The 20,822-nt window shown below is 44.2% G+C and overlaps 1 protein-coding gene across 1 annotated transcript in view; it reads left to right on the top strand.

Annotated features, from left to right (window-relative positions):
• The window catches only part of TMEFF2 (transmembrane protein with EGF like and two follistatin like domains 2), a 121,452-nt gene that overhangs the window by 68,515 nt on the left and 32,115 nt on the right, over positions 1–20,822 (top strand). The window contains exon 5 of the mRNA XM_014880949.2: positions 2,719–2,815. Coding sequence (XP_014736435.1) covers positions 2,719–2,815 — 97 coding nt within the window. The remainder of the gene's footprint in view (positions 1–2,718; positions 2,816–20,822) is intronic.

Here is a 20,822-nt window from a genome sequence, read left to right as displayed (position 1 = left end):
ATTTGCAGAATAACAAAATAAAGAAATTAAAGCTCCATTCCATAAAGCATATATTCTCACCCTCCTGAACTGGAGCAATTGTCATGTTTTTGATAGGTGAGGAATGCTTGGCTGTTGTGAGAAGTCATCTGCCCATAGGTCCCATAGTCACTCCTTACATGTCCTGCCTATTACCTTAACCACTGGAAATCCCCTGCCACGATTGGCTGTCAAAGTTATCTCCTCAGCAAAAGAGATTTCTATATTTAAAATGTAAATTAAACATTGCAGGCCTGGATGCAGCTGCAGGGAGGTGGGGAGGATCATGAGCCTCGTGATGCTGTGGGGCCAGAATCACACAGGCAGCACATGGAGATGATAATGGTGTGAGGATGTGGCACTTGGTCTCCTTGTCCACCCTCCTACATTGGCTTTTATAACATGTGAGCCTACAGAGTTTCTCAGTCTTTTAAGGAAACAGAAAAATCACAGCTCAGACCCTCCCTGTAAAGCCTGACAATGCAGCAGAACAAAAATCCAGAGTGTGTTTTTCCTGGTTTCCCCTTTGGTTTTTTGTACATGAATTTTATGGATATAAAGGTGAGCAAATTTGTACAAATAGAGCAAAGCTCCCTCTTTTTTTTTTTTTTTTTTTTTTTTTTTCCTTTTGGGATAATCAGATAATCAGAATGCTTTTCATAGGGGAATTTTTTTTTCATTTTAATATAATCTAAATTCAAGAATGACTGATAAGAAATTAATGCAGCATAGTCCATACCTAAAAATAACAACACTTCCTTTGACTATATTAAGGCTCAGGAAAAAACATTTTAGATAAGTCATCTACCTTTGGTATTTCTATGATTTCTATCACTGCAGTATCTAAGCATATCACAATATTTTAATATACTTGTTTCCACATTCTCTGCTGGGAGGAAATTATATTATTCCTGTTATCACATAGTGGGAAGCAGGGCAGAGGTTACATAACTTTTCCAAGCTAGGGAAGCAAGTTTGTTGAAAAACAGGCATTGGAGTCACACTTGCTCTTCTAGGGGCAAGAGCCCTTTCTCCTCAAACAGCTTTGTGAAATCCTGGGATTCTCGTCCTTTTTTGAGTAAATAACAAAAGGAGCTTACTCAAAGTCAGAGTGCTCTGACACAAAAGCCTCTGGTAACAACCTGGATGTACATCAGGCAGATGATTTGCCCAGTGGACGTCACTGGGGCTACCAACATAGTCCAGTGTAGGAGAACAGTTTGTAAGGATAGTGCAGAGGGCAATCCTTCCCAGTGGATTACAGCTGTACTGATTGCTGAGGAGTGGAAACAGCCTTGCCTGCCCAATGAGGATGGGGTTATAAAAGAGTGGGTCAGATAGTCAGGGTTTGCTGTGGTTTGGGATGGAGTCTGCTGGCTGTGCTGTGAGGAGGAAGGGACGTGTGGTTGTGCAAGGGACACACAAGGTAAGAAGATGCTGTGTAGGGACAGACAGGGTTAGGTGGCCAGGTAAGGGACAGCTCGGGGTTACCCAGTCACACAGAGAGGAGTCAGTGCTGTGTGGAGCTGCCTGTGAGCAAAGGAGTCAGAGTTGCCTGAGAGAAATGCACTGAAAGAGGGCATGTAAAGTTTTTAATAAAGGCCTGATGGTGGTGTCAGTTCAGTCCATCTCGACATCACTACTACACTCCAATGTGTCTGCCAGCTTTGGTGGGTTGCACCCAGGTGTGCAGAAACCTGCACCAAATGCAAGAGGGGTGGCACTGCAGCAGCTGTTGGTGCAGATAGCAACATCAGTCAGAGCTGATTGATGCTGAGAGTCTGTGCTGGTTTAATAACTCTGCATCTGGCAGAAGGATATCGCTGGGTACGGTGTCTTGCTAGAGAGAGGCGTCTTTCAAAAGATATCAAAGGCTGCTTATACACTTCAGTAGAAGCATAGATAATGTTTCTTTTGGATCTTTTAACAAACCTTCTTCTTGGTGCCTCCCTTAGTGGTCTCTTTCTGTCTTTCAGTGTTCAGCCATCAGTATTTTTTTGCAGTCATCTTGCACCCATATTTTTATTTTGGCTTTAGTCTCTTCTTGTTTTTGCCTTACGGGCCAGGTAAAAACGTTACACAATTGCAGACATCAGTGTTGACTTTCCCCTGGTTTCACATTTAACCTATGCTGGAGATTGTCCTCTCCTCTGGACAGCACTAAATCTTCCCTGCCAGAGATAACTAGTCCTTGGGGCTCATAGCTGTGCTTCTGCAGAGAAAAATATTTTGCCTTTGGAGTGGGCTAGATTGCACCACACAGCAGGTAATTTCAAAACATTTTGGAGGAAAGCATCCCCTTGGGGCCATCTCAAGGCCTTCATGGGTAAAGGACACGAGGCAGCATGTGATGCTGTCAGTGCCCCTCCATTATTTTCCCAGGGAACAAAGCACTAGGACTCAATGGGGACATGACCTTCCTGGGCTGCAGCTTGAAGGGGTCATTGTTTAAGGGGAGAGGGAAAAGGAAGGGTTTTTTCTCTGGTTTTCCTTTTAACTTTGTAATTGAGGGGATTTATCACAGGCCAGCAGGGAAGTCTCTGTGCTGGCCCACTCAGGAACTCTGTTGGCCAGCCATCAGCTTTGTGAGCAGGGCATTAAGCTGATGCAGTGAATAGATTTTTCTAGAGAGAGAGAGAGAAGTGCTTTGCTACAGTGCTGTCTTTACTGATGTATGTTCTTCTGCTTTCCATCAAACAGTCAATGAAGGCTCAGGTGAAACCAATCAAAAAGAGACATCGACCTGTGACATTTGCCAGTTTGGGGCAGAGTGCGACGAAGATGCAGAGGATGTTTGGTACAGTAATTTGCTCTACTCTCCTATTTTAATGAATGTTGTATTATTTAAAGGTACTGTAGTTTGAGAAGCATTACAAATGTTAGATACTCAATTTCTGCAGCAAGACATTTATCTCAAAGTGACTGAGGTGGTTATTACTCTGAAAAAGTGTATGAAACACTCTGGTTTATAATTTTGGAATATGCACAATTTAGACCAAGTTTAGAAACACAGTTATCCATTTTGTTGCCATTATAACTTATGTTATTCCATCTGGGGTTTTACAGCTTCATACTTCAGTAAAAATAGAATTGGGAAAAATAATTGACCTAAAGCTTTTCCAGTTAAAAAGTATCATTAGTATTATCATCATGCTAATTCATGTGTGGCATTAGAAAGGCTGGGAAATCTGTCTCTCTTTTTCCTAGTTTGCTGGAGTTGCAAACCTTGCCCTCAATTGCTTGAAAAAATGAGAGTGTACATTTAGACATTTTCTCAGTGGAAATGGTTTTAATTTTTATTTTTAAAATGGGGTTTCAAAATTACTCAGATATTTTTTATTTTAAACCTTAATTACATAAGCTGAAGGGAAATAATTCTATCAACTCAGAGTTTTATTTTTCATTTTGCCTAGGATATATGCAAACTTACATTAAGCCAACTCTGAGCTAATCATTTCATAGCGATTTTGGAACAGCCAATAGATCAAAAAGGTCACTATTCACAGAGCTATATTTCTAACACTGCCCTAATGCCACGCCTCATGTTTCTCTCCGAGTAACTAAAACAGCTTCAGGGAGACAACAAAATAAGCATGCAAGTGTCAGAGCTGTTGTCTGGATGGAGCTGTGGGCGAGTGGCAGCTAAAGAATAAATGCACACACTGGGCAGTGAGGTGTCAGTGAAACAATGAGGCCAGAGCTCTGGAGTGGAGAATCACAAAGGAGCAGAGAGGAGTCAATAAAGGAATGGTGAATGTGATAGCTGAGCCAGTGTTGGGCTAGACCCCACCCTGGCAAGGCATCCGTGCACCCTTGGTCAGGCATGAAATTAGGAACAGCCCTGCTGCTGAGTGAAGGCTCAGGAGTATGGTCTTGGTTATCCACTTCTGCTCATTTTGGTTTTGTCTTGCCAGCCTCTTAGTAATCGTAATCTCCAGCTCTAGTCCTCAAAAAAGCCCTGAGCAAACCAACCACTGAGTCCTTGCTCTGGCTTCAGTCATCAAAGGGAATTGTGGTGTTGAAAAACAGGAGCAAGGTGCATCATGGTTATAGGTTTCAGTAATGTAATGAAATTTGTGAGTAAGAAATTGCCTAATGTTGACTTTGCTTAAGGAAATTACCCCAGGTGTTATGATTTTCATTGTCTCCTTGACTGGTTGTCCTTGAGAGCTTTGGTGGTGCAGTGTAGAAACAAAACCATGGTGAAATTAATATATCAAAATTCACAGTCTAGTGCTCATGTTTTCATAATTAAGTGTGCTTCCAAATTGGAAGGCAGGAGAAGAGAGGGGCAAGGAATAAAATTAGCTACAAGATAACATTATTAATCATAAGCACTGAGTAGCAGTGTTTATTTTTTTCCAGAAATAGCTTGGTAAAACTGCCTGATCCAACCTACCCCAGTGTTCCCACTGCAGCTTTTGCACAATCTAATTCCTCCCCTCTGAAACAACTTGGCTTTTACAGAGCAGCACAATGATGGCAGGAGCTGAGGTGCTCAGTCTTTATTGACAGGCACTCTTTCTGCAGAGGGGGGTGCTTTGGGAGCAGGGAAAGGCTGGCACTGGGAAGATGCTTCCAGACAAACTGTAAGGAGGCAGGAAAGCTGATTACCCATCTAAAAACCTCTGCTTTGAAGTAAACAACTTCATGTGCCGTAACAGAGCTCTGTTTTCCCGTCCTTGCCCCCTGATTAGCCTTGGATAAGCATTTTCCTAAACAATGAGCCTTCTGGCTGTCAGCTTTTCATTATTTTCATTGCTAGAATAAAAGTGGACTACGTATGGAGGTTGTAAGCAGGGCTCCTTTAGCTCTCTCACCTGACTGATGAGGTTTGTAAAATGCAAACAAGGTCAGCAGTTCCTGGTGGTCCTGGGAGCTGCTATTACAGGATGTCAATCCCAGCAGCAGCAGCGAGTCCCTGTCAGTCAGGACTGGTTTGAGGGTGCAGGGTCAGTGCCTCATCTGCCCCAGGTAAGAGGGATGCAGGCTGGTAGCAGAGCCAGACTTCAGAGAGCTGGAGATGCAAGGCTGGCTGTTCGCCTACTGTTTCTAGGGTGCCAGAGTAGATCAGAAAAGAGAGCACAGGTGTGATAGCAGATGTGGCTGGGCTGCTGATGATTTAAAGTGACAATTGACATTCTTCTGAATTGTCACAATCTATATTTTGCAGACCAGTTTAACTCTTGTCTTTTTTTTTTCTTTTGGTTATTCATTGCCAGTTGTCACTCATCTAAATTGTGCTATTGTACTGTGTCACCATTATTTTTAAATCTTTTTATTTGCGTAAAACCAATCTGTTAATGGCTAGACTCCTGGGATTCTAATGGGGGGCTGGCACACAGAAGATTAGTTGAAGGGGTAAGATTTGTGTGAACATTTTCTGGAAAGTACAGAGAAAAGGCAGGAAAGAAACCTCTGTAATAACAGGTTTTCCATGGCATGCAGAAGCACACATGTGTTATTATCCTATTCTGCAGTCAAGTATCATGAGAGTGAATGCAATTTGGCATTCCATTAGTGAATCTCTTTCTCTAAGTTAAAAACAAAGACTGTTCACTTGAAAGTCTTTAACATCTTGCTGCTTTAATATGTGAAAGCCTCTTGTCACTAAGAGGATCGTGTATTTACTGGCATTATTCCCACCTTTAATGCATTTTGCACCAGTGGGCTTCATGAATATTTAAAGCAGGGCAGTGGCTACGCTCTTTAGCACGGGATTGCAATCTATTGGTAAATCAGACATTTGGTGTTGCTTGCTTTGGGTTTTATTCCTGAGCTGGCTGAGGAATAATTGATTTTTGTAAGACAGGGCTACTCAACATAACACCCCGAGAGATATACTTAAAAGGAATTGAAGAACGAGGCGTAACATTTTGAACCGTGGTGTATTGCTCAGATCTTCCAAAAAGCATCTATGAAACACTCACTTGTACATAAATAGTGCTTACCAAATGGAGAGCCCACTCTGTGCTGGAGTGGCTTAGTGTCAGTGCAGAGCCACGTCAGAAACCTGGGTTCCAGCATTAATCTCCTTCTTATGGGCCACTGAGGAAATATGAGCACTCCCTACACTGGACAAGCCATGGTTTGGATAAATACTGGGTAGCTATTTCAGGTCCACCAGTATGTCCAAAGTGGAAGGAGATAAATAATAAGAAAGATCCTTTGCTTGAGTTTCCAGTCGGAAAATGCTGACAATGGAGGAAGACAGGAGTATTTTCTTAAAAGAAGATTAAAGCCTGCAAACCTCTGACTTGCAGAGTTAATCAAAATCAAAATGATGAATTAGGGTTAAATATGCATACTTTCCCTTTGAATTCCAATATCAGCAGTGGAAGTGCAGCACTGCCCACAGTAAGACGCAGGTTTCTAGTGGGAGGGCTAGAAACTAGCCCTCTAGCTGGGAGTGGCATTCCCAAGTGGCATTCCTGGGTGAGGCAGTGACACTGCAGCAGGTCCTTGTGTCCTGTGCCTCTGTCCACACTGCTGGGACAATAAACTCCACTTACCCACAGCAGACAAGCCCATACACAAAAGGTATTATGAAGATGAACTCTTTCAGTCCCTGGTTTCATATTTTACTGCTAATCACTGGTACATTCAGTTTGGGTAATGCTCCTGTAAGGCAAGCGAGCAGCCAGAAGCACTGAGGAGGGTGAAACCACATTCTCATGCAAATAATTGGCTCTGTACAAAGGAGATATCTGTGCAAATCATGCAGCTGCCATCTGCAGCGACCCCTGCAATCAATACTGCCCCAGCAATCAATATTTATCTTTATTATAGTATAGAAAGAAAACATATAAAAGAAACTAATGATTTTGCCAGCTTCTCAATCCATGCAGCAATTAGGTCAGTCAGCTCTGGGTCCCTTCCCCCTTTCATCAGTTGCTCTCAAGCAGAGCATTTGCAAACAAGATGCTGTACTGCTATAAAGTACTAAAAGGTGGTTTGAAGTCTCACATACATTACACGGGTTTTGGCTGCTTCGTGTTCAGCAGTGTGTATAATAACTATGTGTGACCTACTTGTTCCAGATGCAGAAACAACGAGCTGCTTTAACATCTGCAATGTCCTAGGCATTATACAGTAGATATATTGCTGTTTTCTGCTGCTTTTCATTGTCTTCTAGAGAAGAAGTCGATCTTTGTTCATAGCTGGTCATAACACACATACATGTTGGACTTGTGCTCAAATAAGCACAGGAACGGAATCAAATCATTAAAAAGACACAATTCTGCAAAAACTTAAATTTCTGCTTAACTTGAGATCATACCTAAGGCATAAAGTGAAGCTGCTGCTGCATAAATCTTCACATGGAGCTTAGCAGTCATGTCTAATAAGAGTCCAGGCAAGGGTTTGCAGAGGGAAGTAAAGGCACTGGGGTGCAATCTCTGCAAGATGACCAAACGGGTTGTAGCCTCTCACATCCATGTCACTTAGCTCCAGTCTGATAGCAGAGATACCTCCAGTGCCTGCCCAGAAATTAGCCCTCTTCTGTCTCTGTTACCTGGTGATGTTTCATTTGGTTCATCTTCTGTGGTTAAAAGATTTTTGAAATAAAAGAAAAGCAGATGACTTCCAGGGAAACTACTGAGCTGCCAGGTTGAAGTAAGTGTAGAGACACCCTTCAGTGGGTTAAAAGTCAGCAATACTGGAAAAAAATGTAGCCTAAGCAACTGGGAATTAGTCAATGAAGCATTTGCAATGAAAGACAAAACATGAGGAATGTTAGAAAAAGCAAGATGATGCTGTATGTTACGTTTTAATTACAAAGCCTGCTTTGAGAAAGGGCCAGGCTGGGGGCTTTTATAGAAGGCTGCTCAGCCAGGTCCTGCTGCCTGGAGTATGAGAGCTGAAAAGAGAACTCAGCCATGTTTCTTCATCTGGGACTTGGGAAAAAAATGCTGCATGTACAGACACAAAAGTGGGAAAACTAGAAAAATACAAAATTGTAGCTTAAATTGCTGTCCACAGCACAAACAAGAACATTTGCAGCAGCTCCAGCTTAGGTGAAAGATTTGGCTTACTAGAAACCAGTGTCTAGACATCATGTTAGGGTCAGAAAATAAGGTCTGCATTAGGTAAGCAGGTCCCTAATATTAATTGTTAGGTAATAAGGTCCCCAGGTAAGCAGTGCATGAATGCCATGGCTCCTGTCAGGTTTCTCTCTGGAAAGCTGCTGAGATATTGTAGGACTCTTTCAGAGGGCAGTTTGAACCTAAACTGGCCTAGGTGTAAAAGTGACTTTGTTCCCAAACATAAACAGGAAAGATCCCCACAGACTTCAGAAAGACCCTAAATCAAGCCAAAAATAGGTGGTTTTCCTCTTTCTCAGAAGGAGTCTGCAGAAGGAGCCAGGAAAGGTGGAAAAAGCAGTTGGCTTTATCTTCAGCAGCCCCAAGAAAAGCCTGTGCTCCAGTTCTCCAGAGGAGGATGAGGGAATGAGCACCTTGTGTTTCTAAACTGATGGCAGTACCAGTGGCCTGGCTAGAAACTTAATGCTTGAAAAAATGATGGCTTGTTTGACCATCTGGTGACATTGTTTTACTCTATATATGTGTCATTTGGGTTTAGTTAAAACCAGCCATTTTTCCCAGTCAGGTGAGTTTCACAGAATCACTTTACCATTTCTGCATCCTTCATTCTCTGCCAAAATAGCCTATTTAATTTTGAAGTGAGACTGATTCCCAACTCCTTTAGGATGATGGTTGGGAGAATTTGACCTTTTTCTCCATTGAGTCAACACAATCCTTCAGAGGTTTATGTTCATTTGAGTAAGTCCTGCCTTTCCAGATTCTCAGGATTTATTTTCTTAATAACATTCTTTAAAAAAAAAAAAAAAAAAAAGCTTGTTTTAACATAAGCCAAGATTGTCTGGAGTTCCTTATACTTCATAGTGTTTTATTACCAATACACTTTGGAACACTCTGGTAAATAATTCTGCCTACACAAAGAAATTGGCTATATTTTCTCTATACATCGAGGAAGTCTGTCATGTAGACTATATATCATGGCTCTAAATGTTCTCAGATAAATGCAAACCCACATTGTATTCCATCTGTACTACTCACCCAAGCAGGTTTTTAAGGACCCTATACGACACATCCATCTCTTATCCAAAAACTAGAATCCCTAACATTTGGTTTTGTAATAAAAAAAGCATTTTTTATCTTTTGCAATTACAGCAAAACCTGCTGTGTGTCCAGGGAATAATACGCTACACAGTCATAAAGCTTATAGATTTTTTTTTTTTCCTTGTGCTCCTCAGATGCTCACCCAAACTTGGTTTTCAGTTCAGAAGTTGAACTTCCAGCTTAGGGAAGTCAATGAAAATTGTTCCACTGCCTTCAGTGAAACAAGTTTGATAACTATGGAGTAACTTCTCAGTAGATTGTGGAGCCTTTTGCTGGTAGAAGGGAGAGCAAACTCAGTTAGAATGTGAATGCTCTGTCAGTCTTACAGTGCAAAGGAATAACTTGGAAATTGTGATGGTAAAAGCAGGATTTGCCTGACTGCTTCAAATGCTTCGGAGGAAATATTGATTTGTGAAAAGCCAAAAATAATTTCTGAGATTTTGGGGAGTTTGCATGTCTTGCCATTCCATGCTCTTGTAGGAGCAAGACACAAATTCTGAAATTCAAGGGGAGGAAGGCTTGTAAGAGACATGGCCATTATTTGTCTTTGCAATAAGTAGTCTGTCAACATTAGAGTTGGGGGGGAAAAGCTGCAATAATGATAAAAGTGTGGCTCTACATAGACCGACTTTTCTGTTAGGTTTCCATGGCCAAGATCCCTATCTGTGTGTATGTGTGGATGGGATGGGTGGAGGGACACAGGACTGTAGAAGCAGGGAGGAAATGTAAAGCTGACTTGCAATTAGTCCAGTTGGCTGTTCACTGAAGAGTGGGGAGGAGCTGCAGTGGCTGCCCACTTTCAGGGGCTCAGGGAGGCTTCTGGGGACACCACCCTTCTCTCCTGCCTGGCTGGAGTTAAAGTTGATGTGACAGGACCAGCTGGAGGATGTGGGGTGTCAGCAATGAGGTCCTGTCACTGTGGGACACCGACCTGTACCTGTCACAAGGGTGCACCTGTGTGGCTCAGCATTGGGTGGGGCAGCAACAGCATCCCTCTCTCTTTTCAGAAAGTGTCTGAATGCAACATATACACGTGGAGAGCCACCATTTCATGTGCCCAGATCCACAGAGGAGCACACGAGCCAAGGGTTGGGGTTTTGTTTTTACTCCTCTGCCACCAACTATGACTGTGTTTTTCAGTCCTGTCTAGGAAAGCGTCCCAGCCTTCTGAGCACACGCCTTTATTTGCATTGGGAGGAATGGCTTTGGCAGTGTGTTTGGTGCTCCTGCTGTTAACAGAGGGTGCTGTAAGGATCACCCAGCTGCTGCTGCTTGGTGGAGGGACACAGGAGGGTCCCTGTGGCCGTGCAAGGGCAGCGCTGTGCGCGGGTGCTCCCGGAGCCGTGCGAGGCTGGGTGATGCTCGCGTGGGTTACCCCCATGGTGATGCTGGTTGTGTAACCCCTCAGCTGGGAGGGAGAGCCTGGGCTCACTGGGCTGTGAAAGTGCACATAAGGGACGATAATATGGTAATGCACATCAGATATTAATGTGCATTGACACACAATCGTCCGCGTACATCGAGGCATCACAGCATGGAAGAGCGAGCGCAAGGGCCTTGCAGAGCGACGTGCTTTTGCACCTTTCTTTCCCCCCTGCTTTCTCTTAGCCTTGTTATTTAAAAGCAAGCTTTCCTCCCTGCCTGGCCCCCCATTTAGGCAAAGTCATCCCCCAGCAGTGAGGCGAGCGGAGCCTTCCTGACGGCCTATTTAGTCGCAATAAAAAGCCGATTGGCCTAATGCGCAATCAAGAAAGGAGTGACATTTATTGCTTGGGTTTTATGATGCTGTGAACTGAGCAAGATTTGGAGCCTTACAGTGCCTTCAGGGGGCAGGAGATCACCAGCAATGAATTGTATTTATACCTTTTCCAATTTCCTACTAGCGTTTTAGCAATAAATAGACTGTGTTGTTATTGAGTTTTATGTAAGTATGTTTACGAAAGCAGGAATACAACTTGGTGGCTCAGAATTACATGTGTTGGCTAAATAGATCAGCAGAGAGAATAACTATGTAAAACACTGGGAAAGCACTTAGCAATTTATTATCAAATGTCTTAATAGAATGCTTCATCTCTTCCATCCCACTTTATGTTAACTATTAAAATAGAACTGCATCCATTGCAGAAGGTCAGAGGCTCCTTCACACGCCCATGTAGGAACATCAAGGCCACGGTTTGTTCACACATCTAAACCATTAAAAATACATCCCATGCATTAAATATGAGCCTGAGGAAAACTCAGGAGGAGCTGACGCACAGGGCTGACCTCAGCTCTCACAGCCCCTGCAGAGTGGCAGGTGTCCCTTCCTCACAGAGCCCATCTCCTGCCCCAGTCCCTTCCCACGTGCAGGCTGCAGCTAAAAGCCTGTGTGAGATGTGCCCAGGCGTACAGATTTAATTGCTGTGTCTCAGCCTGCCCCTTTTGTAACAGAGCTCTGCCCTGTGGAACAGCACGGGTGCCCCAGGGACACCTGTCCTGGCCAGTGCACAGCACTTGCTCCTTTCAGGGAGCTGCAGGTGGATTCCACTGGTCTGTGTGCCAGCCCTGAAGAAGGTTGCTCTCATCCCATTAGTCTGCTGGCAAGGACATGTCCTTGAGATGGCACATTGCAGTTATTTGTCTGTCTTCCTTTCCCTGGCGGCAGTACTGTCCCTTGGGGCTTGATCCCAAAAGCAGCCAGCCCCTGTGGTCATGAGGAGGCAGATCCCAGCTAGCAGGAATGCCTGGTTTTGTACAGCACATTTTACCTACAGACCTGAATGCTCTGAGGAAAAGAGGGTTACTACTGCGCCCTCCTCCTTGCAAATGCAGTGCTTTGCTTGGTCCCAGGCTCATACCTCTGGGCTGAGATCTCATTATCTCATTTCACTGCTGGGCAGGGTAACGTGAAGTTATCCTGCCTCATTTCTGCCTGTGCAGGAGGTGCAAACAATGCCTGAAGGAAAGCCTGGAAGTATCCTCCTAAAATCTCACTGAATAGCAGACTGGATTTTGTTTTGTGGTTGGAGATAGCTGAGCAAGCTGGGAATCCTGGAATGTGTGGTCAGTTCAGATGGTGCTGTTTGGAGGGTGGTGCTCATAACAGCAAGGTTTTGGGGCCAACCCCTGCATGGGCTGTTCACTTGAGGTGATCCTTGTGGGTCTCTTCCACCTCAGAGTATTTAAGGACCTGTTTAAGGATGGAGAGGTTTTTATGGGAAGAGCTGGTCTGAGTTTGCACATGTGGAGGCAGTCTTTATATTGAGGAATTCCTTTACCAGAGTTTTCACTCATTTTAGGAAGGTCCCCACTTGTCCACCAGCAGTGGATGGCTCATTGTGCTGCAAGGGATGGGGCTGGCAGCACACTGGTCTCTGCTAGCCAAAAGGCCATCATCCCTTTGCTTTCACTGATAAATCAGAGTCCACTTTCAGAAGTAACTTCTAGTGGTAGCAAGAACTTTAGCAGAAATTTGCAGTTGGTCCCAGACAGAGCTGCAGTTCTTTGTGAGCAGATGGATCCTTCCTGCATGGCCAGGACCTGCAGCTAGCCAGTGTCCCATGCTTCCCTATGGGTGTTGCAGTATTCTCACTGGTTGTTCAGTCCGGGGGGAAACCGTGGGATTTGTGGGAACAATTTCCATTATTCTGCTGGCTTCAAGATAGGAGTGAACAGTATCAGCAGTCCGAGGCACACAGCAATAAACCTGTTCATGAAGGACAGCCTCAAATGTTGACAGAGAGAGAAACAGTCAGCAAAGCTTTGTTTTAGCACACACCACAGAGACGTGAAGGACACCAGGGGTAGGGAAACCACAGAAAGGCATTTATTTTATTCTATGAGTTCTAAATAAACTTTGTACATTAGATACCTGCAGACACTTGAATTGGCACGTGCACAGAATTAGAATTTTCTTCTCTGCTCACACAGCTAGCATGAGGGCTTTTCCATGACTCTTCAAACCCAGCCATCAGCCTTGTGATGCTCTGTTTGGCTGTAAAGCATCCAGTGTAGCAAAGATCACTTCATACAACTTAGTATCTTTTAAATAAGAATGCTATTTAGAAGATTTAAAAAAAAAAAAGAGAGAGAGAGAAAGACATTTATTTTGCCATAAAGTAGTTAGCACACAATTCAATGTACTGTTGAGGGCACCAGAGGCATTGGGAAGCCAGGTGAAGGTCATACTATAATTGGTGCTGTGAATTGTAAAAAGGAAGCAAAGGTGAAGTTTGTAACATTTTTTTGTTAAAAATTTACTAAAAAAAGTTACAGGTCAAAAATTAAAGGGGAATTAGGACTCGGGTTGTAGTGTCTTGCACTGCAGATTAAAGATTTTTTTCATGAGCTGCAGTCTCCAGGGTGATTTCTTGAAAAGTGGAGGAGCATGAGACCAGCTCTGGGAGGCAACCAGTGCCCGGGGACTCTCCTCAGGGCTGTACAGCAAGGAATCTCCAGGAGCAGCCCATGGTTTTGGAGCATCCTCCATGAGAAAGCATGCTCTGAAAAGCCCATGTGTGTTTTAAAGCACTGCCAGTCCATCCCTGCTATGCAGCAGCAGTGTGGCAGCTGTAGCCCAAGCTCCTGGCTCTGTTTCCAGCTACACTCCCAGAGTGTGTTACATTTGGTATGCAAGGAAGGCCATCAGTAAATATATTCGCCACTGTAGTGCATTTAAGCTTGACATATGTCCAGTAAACAGTATTTTGGGCTCTTGCAGTTTAAAAAAAAAAAATCACCTGATTATTCAGCACTTCCTTCTGTTATGATGCTTTGGAGTCCTTCAAATCATTTTCATTATGCACTACATAATAATAAAAATCTCCATGCAGTATGCTGATAATTCCGTGCAAGGTCTCTGTGATTTCTAATTGTTTGAATAACAGGATGCTATTGAAATGCCATGCAGAAGCATTGCATCACCCTGAGGGAATCAAGCTTTTCTCCTTTTACTCCTGGTGAAGATAAACATTTGAACAGTTGAAATAGGTAATATGTCCCAGGGAAGCCACCGTGCAAAGTAGGCATGCTAAAGCCTTTAGTGCAAAATCAGGGCTACAAAGGACAAAAAGGAAAAATAAATTAGATAAATAAGTAAGTAACAAACATTGAGTGGAAGGCACTCAAAATAAGCCGTGCTTTTCTTCTCTTGTGATCTTAAAGCAGAAAAGAAGCACTAACAGGCCCAGGAAAGAAATATTGTGTGCTATTTTTGTGCTGCCATTATAAAATATGTATTGTTTATTGTTCTGCACTGCAGCTAAAGTTTTGCATCAACCTCAAAAATTACAGCAAAATTTGTTTTGAAGGAGACACGCAGAGTCTCTATTCTTTAAGCCTCTTAATGATGTTCTTAAGAGTGCAGTGATAGGATTTCAGTCTCCTGGCAAGCACAGACAGGTTGTAGGGTATGATTCATAGAAAGTGTAAAACACTGTGTGCCAGTGTGCATTCTGAATATATTTTATATCTATGTATGTCAGCGTATATGTGATGTTCAGTGCATGCCAAACCAGGCAATGATGCCAGGCAGTTTTGAGTGCCATCCTCTTGGGTTCCTGAGTTTGGCCAGGCTACCAGAAGTCCCTGGTGGCTCTGCATGGAGCGTGTCAGGACTTTGCCTCTCTGTTCAGGGGCTGTAATGGTACCAGGGCATTGCTGTTGTAGGGCTGTGTGAGATCACTGTAAAGCTCAGTGGTGTGCTTGGGCATGGGCTGAGGGTCAGAGGCAGAAGCTGGGATTTGTGTGGTCCTTTTGACACTCGCATCAAAACAAAGGTGTCCAAGCCACCTGGCACAATCCAGCTTTGCTGCCTGTGTGTGCAGGTGGCTCTGTGTGTGGGTGATGTGCTGAGGTAGGTACAGAGGTGACCTGTCACTGCTCCCCAGTGAAGGGCTGTCACAGGCTGTGTGTCTGTACAAGGCTGGCCTGAGCAAGCTGCCTGAGCTCCCAGGGGCTCACCTTGCCCAGTCCCTGCCTAGAGCTCATTCAAATGTCTCTGCATGATGCTGTGTTGAGACATTAAACACCCCCAAAGCTGCCTGGGTAAATGAGAGCTCCCAGCAGCCTGCTGACACGTGGCTGAACCGTGCTGCAATGCCTGCTCCAGTGTCGAGGCGTAATGTTAAGCCTGGCTTCATTTCAGCTTGCCTGCTGGTAATGTCAACAAAGATGCCCTGTGTACCAGAAAGAAAAACCTTGCAGGAATCCAAATGATAGAGGAGGCATTTGGGACTGATTGCCAGGCTCTTTATGCAGACATATACTGCCAGGTTTGCTTTGAGTGGGCATTTAATACCCTGCTCAGAGGGGCAAGGGGCTTGGAGAGGTCTCTGCCAACATCCAGAAATTTGAGTGTCTGATCACCATTTTCTAGTCAGAGCAGAGGAAGATAAGAAACGTCTCTGGTGGAAATATCATAAATGTACAACAACTGTGTTTTTATTTATACAGTGTTTTGTGGCAAAGGAAAGGCTTTGGGCTTTTTTTATGCTGCAGAATGTTGTTAGGGTTTTCATTGCCTTTTTATTTTTTTGCCTGGAGAAAATATATGATGTTTAAAATCATTGCAGAATGGAACTTCACCTTCCTTGTAAAACAGTGCTCTCTGAGACATGGTGGGATCTCACACTTGACCAAATTAGCATATGCATTCAAATATCAGAGTCCTGACTAGTAAAAATAACACTAGATTTGCATTTTCGCATTTTTAGCTCTTGCCTCCCTGTCTCTTTGGTTTTATGCCTTTTTCCTTGACTGACAATTCTCTTTGTGGCAGATTTATTGCTGTTCTGCTGTTTGGACCCTGTAATCAACTAGACACTTGGCTGAAGACGTTAGTCATTTCATTAAGTACTTCTCTTTCAGATATCTCAGGCACAATTTTCTGTAGCTCTGGTTCCAAAAAGCAAATGACCCATGGCCAGCAAAGTCTGAATATGAATCTTTAATAAACAGAGGTAGTACCAACAGTGCTCTCAGGTTTCCAAACAGCAGAGGGCTAATTAAAAGATGCTGAATGGGGAAGAACTGCCATTGCCATCTTGCTCTGACAGAAATGTGCCTGTGTCTGTTTCCAGTGAAACCACTCTTTGGGAAGCATTGTCTCATTTATCCTCCTTGCTTCCCATCAGAGATACATAGGAAACCTTCCTCATGCTTCCTCAGATATTGCATAGTAATTTTTTATAATTATTTTTCAGTAATACATTGCTGGAAACAAAGACTGAATAGTTGTCTTAGGAGTAAAGACAAAGTATGGAGAGTTTCTTTTTGTCATCACTGTGTCACTAATTATTATATTCCATTCATGAGCTAGGGAGATGGAATTACAGGATTCTCCTACCCTTCATGGGCAAAGAACCATTTTCTCATTTTATTTAGACTCCTCCTTAAGATGCAGTTGCTCTTTCCAGGGACAGTCCTTCATAGCCACGAATCCTCTTTTCAGTAGCTTGCTCTCTGCAGGCACTGTGCTCTCTGTGCCCAGAGAATAGCACCATATGTTATTTGCAGAAGCGTGGGGCGTGAGGAGACTGTGCACTCACCCATACCTGGTTTGTTGACCCCCGTTAATTTTTATGGAGACAGATTCTACAGAAAGCCAAGTTGTGTGCTGCAGCTTGGCCAAGCAGCCTGGTGCAGCACATCACCATCACTGCTGTCACAGAGACCAGGCTCAGGGCTGGGCAGCGTTTCTTCATGATCAGGATCCAGGATGGAAAGGAGTTCTCTGTGCTCTTCTCTCATTACCCAGGGGAGGAGAGAAGCACGACAAACAAGTGAAATCCCAAAATGCCTGTGGGGTTCTCTTGTGCTGCTGAGAGCCCTCTTTGCACTTCTGCCTTGACAAGAAGCTCCCAAATCTCAGAGAGCAGAGTGCAGCAACACCCACCCCACAAGTGGGTAGTGAGGCACAGGGAGGTGCCTGTCAGCATCTCACCTGCCTCAGGCTAAGCTCAGCTCTGCCAGCTCTCCCCCAGGCATCCTCCTGGGCCTCTCCTGCACCTTATCTGCAGGGCTGCACCTCTGCCTGCAGACACCTTCTGGTTCACCCTGGGTGTGACATTCTCATGTCATCAAGCAGCGTGGCAAGATCCACCATGGGGAGTTAGCCCAAAATCCTCTCAGGAGGTGCCCGGGCTTGCCCCTTCAACATTCTTTTTAGTTTGCTTTGGTGTTCTTTGCTTCCATGATCACCAAAGTAACAGCACTGATTGCTGGATGTTCAGCTCCTCCAAGATATCATCATGTGAAATGAAAGGGAATGAAATAAAGCGTTTAAAAGAAAGGAAATTCATTGGAGACTATCACAATGACCTGGAAGAAAAGGTATAAGAAAATGAGCCTTGTTTAATGATTGTTTATGGTGGCAGCCCAAATTTTAATCAATTAACATATGATCCCATTACCTGAAGATGCAAAGGGCTCGTGGAACAGCATTTCTTCCTTTCTCAGAGGAGCTGCAGGCTATCTGCTGACATCTTGGAGGCTCTCCTTCCTCACAGAGGCTTTTAAAGCTGCATTTCTGACTGCAGAAGGCATGGTTAAATCTTACACACGTATTCTGTGTATGCTCTTGGGTACAGTTTCATTCTCTGACCCCCTAGGAGACCTCATTGACCTTCCCACAGTGTCTTGAGCCCCAGGAAAGCTCAGTCAGCCTTTCTGTTGCCAGGCTTTCTTCAGTGCTACACTTAGGAGCACAGAAAGCAAATAGATTTATTGATAGAACTATAATCAGAAGTCATAGGCAGGATGATAGCACGGTCAGATGATGGAATTACTTAAAATCCGAGGCATACTGGGGTGCCTCAGGGACTGGGAAGCTGCAGGCAGACAGCCAGCCCATTGGACACACCTTTGGCAGTGGGAATGGGTGCTGCCAGCCCTGTGCATGACAAGTGTTAGAGGGGGGCTCTCTGCAGGGCAGGGGTCTTCTGTGTCCCACAAGAGCTGAAGGTGCTCTCTGTGCCCAGAAAATAACACCATTGGTGCACCACTGGTGCTCTCACCTAACAAGGGATGTCACAGTTTGGTTCTCGTTTAACACAACAGAGTATCTTGTAATGCTTCAAGAAGTGAGGGCACCTTTACAGGTTTATCATTCAATCAAATGCATTAAGTGCTGTTCATTATGTATTTATTACCTCACTGGTGGAGCCCACTGAAGTCTGAGGTATTCTCAGAGGCTCCATTTGCCTGGCACACACGTTTGGAGTACACACCTCACCTCTTTCCCTGCTATTTGCCCTTCTGGAATTTGGCAGCATGGTCCAAATGGAAGACTGTTGCTTCCTCCAGTTTGAAAAAATGTGTTGGAATACCATCATTTTCCCTTATAAGAGGAGCACTACAAATTAAAAAGAGCCAGCAACACATTAATCTTCCTGATGCAATCCTACCTTTTGCGTTTCCTGACATCTATTTGATGTTGACTTAATTGTGCAGCCTTATAAGTGCAAAGGCAGTAATAAACTGCAGATGCAAGCTAGAAGTTGTCTCCTGAAAACTGTGCAAGGGGTGGATGCTGCAGAGACCCTTGCAGCAAGGTGACAAGTTCGGGTTTTTTTCAGCATCCCTCCAGCTGGCCCTGAAAATCAGGCTTCACACAGGAGATCCTATAAGGCTCTGGAGCATATGGTGTCATCCTGGGGGTGTCCCTTTCTGTTCTCCCTGGCACAAGAGGGATCTGACCCCAGCACATGCTGCACGTAATTTGTGGTGCTCATGCAGCGCATCCTTGCCATGTGGCTGCTGCAGAGGTTTGCTTGGAAAGAGAGGTTGGTGTCACAGTGGACATTCTAGAATGGGGTACAGAAAAACCTTGGTTCTCTTCTCAGTTTTCCTGGAAGAGGTCAGGAAGGTAATTTTGGGACTTTGTTTTGGAAGGTATCAGAAGATGTAAATAAATGCCTAGTGGGCTCTGAAGCAGTCTTTGGAATCAGTGGGAGATAGGTCTCTGAGATACCAAAAATCCCACGCAAAGTGTTTGCATGCATCTTTAAGCATTTAAACACCTTTAAAAATATGTCTCTAAAGTGTCTAACTCTGAGCATAGGTTCCTACATCCCTCAGGTATTTTTGAAATTGCATCCAAAGTTGCTCAGATTTTCCCCTAAAGAGCACCCTTTTGTTGTAGTTTTCCCGTTGGCTTAATTTTCTCTTGACTTGAACCATAATATATATTAACCTTCACTCATTTTTCTGTAGCAAAATGTAGAGAAGTGAAGCTGTTTCTTAGCTGGTTTATTACAAAAAAAAGGAGCATATGGCTGATTGTGTCCCATCTGAAATGCAAATGGTGGAGCTACGTGGAAAGAATTGCTATTACTTGAGCAGTAAATGTTTCCTAATGAAGTGAGTTTGACTAAGGTGGGAAGCTGGAAACGGCTGCAGGAAGAAATGATGATGGTTAATATTTCAGTGGAGCAGAACATTCTTATTCTGCTGATAAGGAGATTCTTGGGAAATGCACTGCATTTTTTTTTTCTTATATTCTTCTGTATGTTTATCAGTGTGGGGAAATTGCTACGCACAGGGAGCTAGACGCTTTTCTTCGAGTTATGAAATCATGTAATTTAATTTATAACCACAGGTTTTCACCACCGGCCTCTTTTTGAACTGAAGTTTTCTGTATTTTGTGAACGTTTGGGGGTAAATAGATCTACCCAGTGAAAAAAAAAAAAAGAAATTCTAAAAGAAGTCAACTACTGGTTCCACTGCTTTCCATCACCCTGGGCACATTCCTGGAGGCCAGAAGCCTAGCAGGGTTTATGGAGAAATCTGACCCATACTCTCTAATTTCCTTCTTCCTCTTTCCACCAAAGTTTTGTGTGTATCCCTGTACACCTCCAGTAGACAAAGGTGTCCAGATGTCTGCAGCAAATGGGAGGTGGACTGACTTTTAAACACTTCCTTAAATCAAGCAGCGAGGCTGGAGGCTTGACATTTCCATTAGTTAGCTTTCCAAAGGGAGGGCTGTGGAGCTGGCACCGCGAGGCTCAGCACAACCAGTGGGCTGGAGACAGAGAGCATCAATCGCATTGCTTTGCCTTAATGTCAGAAGGAGCCAGGAAGAGTTTAGATAGCAGCATGGGCACAATTACGTGCTCAGAAGAGCTGGGGCAGCTGCCAGGTTAGACCTCTGGCTTTGTCCCCAAGCAAGATCCCGTTGGGTTTGCTGAGGCTGAGCTGTCTGTTACACGCCACAGTTGGGGCACACATTAGCCTGCCTTTCCCCTGCTGATGCCCAGGGGTGCCTGACGTTGCTAACGATAGTGAAATAGGAGAAACTGAAAGAAAAGGGTCTGCAGCCTGCTGTCGATGGAAATAATTCAGATTCTCCATCTTAGAAGTAATGGCAAGGCTTGCTGGGATCAGGATGTGTCCACGTTAGTGTGTTAGTTCAGATGCAGAGCAGGCTTGGGAAGGGAATTCCTCCCTGTGCTCTGGTTCACATCACAGGGAGCCCAGGAGCTCACAGCCTGGCTTCTGGAGTCTCTGGAGATGGCCCTAAGCAATCTGAGGATGGGGCCATCACTGCCCTACCTGCATTTGCCCACACTGTGCTCTTGGACATGGGAGCCTTCATCCCACACAGAGCACAGCACCCGGTCAGGAGACCTTCCTGGGTAACACCTTTTGCTTGCTGAGTTATCCAAGTGCTTCAGAAGGTGCTTGTGT

Source organism: Sturnus vulgaris, chromosome 7 (genome assembly GCF_052056855.1).
Source record: "Sturnus vulgaris isolate bStuVul1 chromosome 7, bStuVul1.hap1, whole genome shotgun sequence".
In the NCBI taxonomy this organism is placed as follows: domain Eukaryota; kingdom Metazoa; phylum Chordata; class Aves; order Passeriformes; family Sturnidae; genus Sturnus; species Sturnus vulgaris.
The sequence above is the reverse complement of the archived record's forward strand: the minus strand, read 5'-3'. Positions and strand labels throughout refer to the sequence as shown.